This window comes from Limulus polyphemus, unplaced genomic scaffold, assembly GCF_000517525.1.
Source record: "Limulus polyphemus unplaced genomic scaffold, Limulus_polyphemus-2.1.2 Scaffold172, whole genome shotgun sequence".
NCBI lineage: Eukaryota > Metazoa > Arthropoda > Merostomata > Xiphosura > Limulidae > Limulus > Limulus polyphemus.
The window spans coordinates 867836-875163 of NW_013665782.1; the positions used below are offsets into that span (position 1 = coordinate 867836).

Here is a 7328-nt window from a genome sequence, read left to right on the forward strand (position 1 = left end):
ATTTAAAACATGCGTAGCTTATAGTTTTAAATATGTATTGCGAAACTCCCCACTATTCTCCAAAGTTGTAGAAGATTCTCGAGAGTTAGAATAAAAAGTATGTGTGTACGTAAATGCTTTAATTTGCATTGTTACGTAATCTGAATTTTCTAGAAAATCTTCCCACGCCTATAAATATAATCAACGCGACATGCCAAGAGAGTGTATCTGTTATTAGTTTGCTATAGTCAGTGTGCTATAATCTTCGAAAGCTATAACTGTGGTTGTTATAATGCTTATCAATCGGAAAACTTCAGATATTTGACCAGGAACCTTTACAAAGTTCGAACATTACAATTCATTTAACTTCAGTGGATTCTCGTCGGATATTAGTATTGTTGCGTCAGCAGAGGTCACGTGACTAGTATCACGCCACGTCGTTCTCGAACATTCACGTCCTTTCCTTAAATCTCGGGATCCTTCTAGATATAGTGTAGTCTTGTATATATAAGACGGTCACAAATTGACGGCAACAATGTGTGTAACTGAACGGAGTATTGTTGAGTCGAGCACGTGAGACGTTCCTTGAGAATTTTAGCGTTTGTAATAGCGCGACTGTTGAAATTAGGTGTATTACAAAGTTATATTCAGAAAGAATAAACCAGTTTTATTTAAGAAAGGACTTCTATCGGTAAAGTTTCGTCGGAACGAATTTACGGAAAATTAACTAACGAACGGAGACGTAACAATATGTAGAAGTTTTGAAGTTGGCATTACTCCCTTTCCAAGTAATAGTAAAATATACGTATATGTAAATACAAAACAAATGTTATATGACAATGCTAAGATACAATGCAAGATTTATGGTTAAATTCGGTAAACATTGTATTGCTGTTGCTATGTGGATCCTTTCGTATTCAATGTACATGATGTTTCAACTCTTGCTGGAGCCTTAGTTTTATTTTATTGTTTTATATGTCCGACACTCATTTTTTTAGATTATTTCATAACATTAAAATGATATTTTATCAAATCTATGGGGATAATTTTGCATTATACTCTTTTTCATTTAAGTAATACAAAGATAAATGTACTAAATTGTTTATCAGCATAAACATGATACTAAAATAAAAAATGGTGATCTTATAATTTGTAATAGATTTAGCTACCAGTTTTATCAAGAAAAATGTCTGGAGATGACGTTGAAACTTGATTTAAATACATCTAGTTTCAAAGACAAGTAATTCACAAGGTGAATGTGTTTTGTTAACGAAATTTTCAAACGTTTTTTACACTGATATACGTTGATACACAGGTTTGCTTACAGCGTGCAGACAACCAAACAGCTTTGAACTGACTGCATTGATTTTATTACTGAGATAGTAGTACATCTGCTGAGCTTTTACTATAATAGGTGTTCTGACCACATCAATTATATGGAGGTCTCTGTCTTCCCTATTTTTCTTAATGGGAGTGACCAAATGTCGCGGGTGATAAATGCACTCTAGAAGAATTGACCTTATCTAAATAAATACATTGAGATGATTCTCCCAGTCTTCACCAGATTCAGATACTTGATCTTGCCTAACTCTTTCTTTCTCTATCTACTTCAGAGATAGAAACTCAGTTACTTGCACGTTACACATTTATGGTATTCTCAGGTGTATTGATTACCTTAGAGATAACTATAGTAATCAAATAGCTTGAGAAACATTTGGAAATGTCTCACAGAGTTAAATTGGATGTTTTTAACTCTGAGTTTGAAACGGAAATAGACTAAATATAGTGTGAACAAAGTAAAAGTATTTTTATTTATGATAAAAGTCAGTGAAGTTGACAAGTAGACTAGAAAATAGACAATACTTCACTGGAGAGCAATTAGCTCTAGACTCTCTTTCAGACTAAAACTTAGTTTTGTTTGTTTGTTTGTAATTAAACACAAAGCTACACAATGGACTATCTGTGCTCTGCCCACCACGGGTATCGAAACCCGGATTCTAACGTTGTAACTCCACAGACATACCGCTGTGCTACTGGGGGGGGGGCTAAAAGTTAGTCCATTCTGTAATCTCTTCCTGGCTGAGAGAGCACAGCACTATATAACAAACTCTACTTAATGGGTTTGCTCTACCAATGTCAGTGTTGTTCATTTTAATATAAAAACAGGAAAGGTATCACCTGACCCCCAATGGAAATTATATCTGTCAATCTTTCTCACAGCAAAGCGTATTTGACACCAAAGAGGAATGGCCCTGAACAGTGGATAACTAGGATGAAAGGAATTTGGCCACATGCTATTGTTAAAACCACATATATGGCCAGAAACGTGCATACGCGAAAAATCTTGAATATTTTATGCAAACATAAAGCACTCGCCTTACTAAGTTAAAGAAGAACGTAAACACTAAATATACTCTGCATACTACATATTCAACACTTGCAACACGTATGTAGAAGTGCTCAAGAAATGTTCAGCTTCATAAAGTGAGGGGAAAATAAACACATACCATAATGATAAATCTTGCTGTCTAGTCTATTTCATTGTTTCTGTTAAATCAACGTTCAGATACATTGTGTAATACATTTTCTGCCGAAACTTTTGTTAGATCAGTTACTAACATATTTCTGGGAACCGTTCTTTAGAATACCACAATCGTACTTGCAAATATAGGCTGGATAGAAGCATGCTCACATTCTAATTTACTACTATTATAAATATTCTATATTTAAGTATAATAGTGAATAAGCAGATTATACTTTAAAAAGTTTCGATACCATTGTTTGTAGAAGGGCACCCCGGTGGGAAAGCGGTAAATTAACAGACTTACAATGCTAAACTCCGGGGTTCGATTCCCCGTGGTGGCCACAACAGCTAGCCAAATGTGGCTTTGTTCTCAGACAAACAAAACGAAACAAACAAATTTCTAGAAGGTATTATTAAATTTATTCATAACTGTTTTCCGTACAAAATTACCATTATTTATTATTTAAAATATTATCTACTTCATTTGATTTACACAACTTGAAATTTATTTTTAATTGATTCAAATGTTAAAATCTGAAATAAATATATAAATATATACGCATTTTTAAAAATATTATTATTGAATTAACGTGAGTTTCGAAAAATGCTAACGTTGGCTCAGCCACGTTTCATGTTGTACTTGTACATGTTCGTTTTATGTTTGGCGATGAGGCGTTTGTAACAATATTTATTAATTGTGTTTGGTTATCGTACGTGTTCAGTGTAACTTGTCGGTTTGTGCGTTTCCTTTAAATTTTAGAGGACGCGTTAAATAGTATAAATGATATTAGTGTTTAAGATCTACTGCGTGCAATTACAGGTTATAAAAATAAAATAAATTCTGACAGCGTGGGTGTGTATATACTGTTTACTTTAGTAAATTTATAATACAGTTAAACTTATAGTATACGTGAAACACCTTGTTAAGACTTATCGCTACCACTGAATCGCAAATTTCACTTTTTATTTCTTACCATTGACCAGCTAGCCTATTAGTTTTACTGATCTAATAAGTTAATAAATAATAGTTTAAGTTTCAACTTTAAGCCTACGCCTGTCATTTTTTAAGCCCAAAGTTACGTAGCACAGAGAAAAAAATGGTAAGTTGGTAAACCTAAACTTGTTAATGTTTTTGTAAAGCTAAGTTATCAAAATCTATAGCTTAACAGTTTTCTTACTTTTATAATTTACTAACCTAATTAGGCTCATGTTATCTTATTGTTAATGCTAAGTAATAGTACTATAAATTGTAACATTGTAAGTTGTAACACTAACAATGACACAGTCGAAAAAATAGCAAGAAGTTTATTTTGTGATAGTTCCACTAATTCTACTTGAGATCGTGAGTTCAGGATGTATCACAATCGTGTTATGTTTTATTGAATTATTTAAATATATATTTGATTTACAGTCTTAAAAAATAAATCCCATCATTCCTTACTATAATACTATATTGAGATAACACACTTGGTTGTCAATTGTTACTAAAATTAGTATAATATTCACACACAGTTGCAATGTATTCCATATGAATGTATCTCATATGTATTATATTGTATATGTAATTTGCTAGTACTGTAATAGGGTATTCCAGATATTTGTTAACACAATTTATAAAAGTGACCATTTGTAAATTTCAAGAAATTTATTGGACTTGTAAAGATAGTGAACTTTCTGAAATGACCTGTATAATTAATGTTTAGTATCTCTCTTGTGCATCAAAATGTGCTTTTCAGTGTTTTACAATAAAAATTCTTAGAACAATTTACTTCATTGTAAAAAGCCAGCAATTTTATCTTAAATCTTAAAAGTTAGATAACTAATACTAGGCAAACATTATGATTATTCATATGTTTTGTTAAAATCCAAACTATTATAGGTATATAAGTTATTTTAGATTGTTTGGTAATATTTACAAAACCTCTATCTTCATTATTTTTAACAATGTTGAAAAGTGCTCTAGATTATGCTTATACATACATACATGGACATATAAGAACAAGGGACCCTCCACTATACTAAACTATATAGTTTTAAATAGAAAGGTAAATGAAACATTACAGTAACAACTGGGAATATGTTAATTTAAATGCAGTTTAAGTGGTGATTTAGATGATTATTGATTGACATGTTTTTGATGGAGAGGAAAATGGCTCAGGAAAACATGATTGAAACTTTTAAAATTAGAAGTAATAAGATTACAGGATAAAAGTATAAGATATGGAAAGCTCAGACATTGTTACTTTTAGAGTAGTCAGCCTGTAGAATCGATTATCTTCATGTGTAGTAGAAATATAGCTGTTGGTAGAGTTTGAAGAAATTTTTAGAGATAAACATTGAATATAGTGAAAGGAGTTTATGTATCTTGGAGTAGAAAGGTAGAAGAAAATGATGTACCACACATGGGACAAAGGCCCCTTGTTATACCCCTCATTTTTAATATTAATGAAAATCATTTATTGGAAAAACTTTAGAATTTTTTTAAAGTTTCGTGAGGACATTCTATGCTTGGGTATTTGTAGTTGTATAGAAGATGTTGAGGTATTACAGAATGACTTGAATCAATTGGTAAATTGGATTAATATTTAGCAAGTAGCCTTTAATTATAGTGAAAGCAAGGTAGTCCATACAAGTTTTAAATGGGATCACATGTTTAATAGAGATTGGGAATTAACTCAGTAGTGTGGCTGAAAAAAGGATTTTGGTTTAGTAGTAAATAAAACATTCAAGCTATCAAAGCAATGCTCCTTTGCTAGATATAAATCCTATAGAATTTCAGAGTGTATTTATAGATGTATTGATTAAAAGTGGAAAGAGGTAATTATCCCTCTGTAAAAATCATGTGAGAATGATGCAGAAAAAATATGCATGTTATAATATTAAAAAGAAAACTGATTTATAGAGCCATGTATCAGAGCCATTTCTTGACTTTAGTGTCAATAAAAAATATGTCAGAAAAAATGTCTGTACAAAAGCCATCTTATGGAGCCAACATTTGAACTCCAGCTGCTATTGTAAACTTAAGATTTTATTGAGGAACAGCCATATATTTAGTCATGAGATGATAACGTTTTAAATTGTCAGTTTTTTTTTGTATGTATAAAATTTACATTTGAAACTTATTTCAGCCACTGAAGTTAGATGTGAAGCGAAAGTTGTTAGCACGATCTGACAGAGTAAAGTCAGTTGACTTGCATCCAAGTGAGCCATGGATGTTAGCAAGTTTGTATAATGGAAATGTTCATGTTTGGAATCATGAGACTCAGGTATGTGCTACAATTGAAAATATAGAAAAATATAGGCTTTAAACTATTTTGCTGTGATTTGCATTGGTGATGGATATTTTCAATAATTACATGTTATTTGATTGTGTTCAAGCACAACAGTTGTAGTGTCAATAGAAACAGTCTTATTACTATGGGAAACTTTAGATTTAGAAAAATTTATGAAGTAACATTGTTTCTTCTCATTATACCACAAAAATCTATTGGATTTGTAGGGATGTTTTTTTTTTTCTGTCATATAGGATACATATAGATTCTAATAGATATTATCACTAAAGAGGGCATGATTAGAATACAAAAAGCTATTATTTGTTGTCATTAAGTTCAAAGTTTTTATTGAAGTCACTAGTAGTTAGCAAGAGTTGTATGAATAATTTTCAGAAATTTCAAGAGGTATAATAGATATTTAATATAACATAATGTTTTGGGGCAACGTGGTCCATCTCGGCCTCCCCATCCTCTAAACTATACTAAAACTATTATAAAATAAAATCTTAAAGCTAGTCCTTATCATTCATATACTTTTCAAGCTTTCTCTTGAACTCACTTAAATTTACTGCCTCCACAACATCCTAAGGCAACCCATGACCCACTAGCACATAAATGTGGGTAGAGTGTCTTTGGTTTTTTTGGAGGAAAGGAAAACAAAAAGGTCAGAGAAGGATGTGGATGATAAGGAGGTTATGGTTATAGGTGATTCCTTGACAAGGCATGACTATAGAATAGTCTGTGGGGAAAATAGGGAGAAAAGAAAAATATTAAGCTATCCAGGGGCACAGGTGGAGGATATAACTGACAGAGCAGGAGATATAATAAAGGGGGCTAGCAAAGATGCAGTTTTTGTGGTGCATGTAGGGGCTAATTAAGTAGGGAAAGGTCAGAGGAGCTAATTAATAAGTATAAGGGGTTGGTAAAGGCATTTCAAGAAAAAGGCCATAACTTAATTTTGTCAGGGATACTGCCCAGAATTAACTGTGGGGATAATGTTATAAATAGGTCATTAGGGCTAAATGTTAGGCTTAGGTTAATATGTAAGGATGAGCAGATTGGCTGGTTGGACTTGTGGGATCAGTTCAGTGGAAGAAGGGAGCTCTTTGCAATGGATGGTTTACATTCAAACAGAGTAGAGGCTGGCTTGTTTGCAGCTGCTATTAACTCAACTGTAAGGGAAGTACTAAACTAGGACTAGACAGTGATGAGGGCCAGGATAAACTAAATGCAAAAAGAATAAGAGGCAGAGAAATGTTTAGAATAGGAAATGAGTATAGAAGTAGTTATAAGGATAGGCTTAATTGTTACTATTGTAATGCTAGAAGTATAAGAAATAAAATAGATGACTTTAGAGCACTGGTTGGAATGGAGGATTTTGATATAATGGGAATAACTGAAACATGGTTAAACATAGATGATTTTGATGACAGAATTTATTTTTGAAATACAGGATTATAGGCTATTTAATAGAGATAGAGTATTAAAGATGGGAGGAAGAGTGGCTTTATATGTAAAATGTGAGTTACATGCTGTTGAAGTTGAGGATATCA

General features: G+C 32.1%; 1 protein-coding gene across 1 annotated transcript in view; it reads left to right on the forward strand.

Moving 5' to 3' along the window:
- The first annotated feature begins 3125 nt into the window (after positions 1–3125).
- LOC106478013 (coatomer subunit beta') overlaps positions 3126–7328 on the forward strand; it is a 51902-nt gene continuing 47699 nt past the window's right edge. Inside the window, exons 1-2 of the mRNA XM_013938516.2 lie at positions 3126–3603; positions 5632–5769. Coding sequence (XP_013793970.2) covers positions 3601–3603; positions 5632–5769 — 141 coding nt within the window. The 5' untranslated portion in view covers positions 3126–3600. The remainder of the gene's footprint in view (positions 3604–5631; positions 5770–7328) is intronic.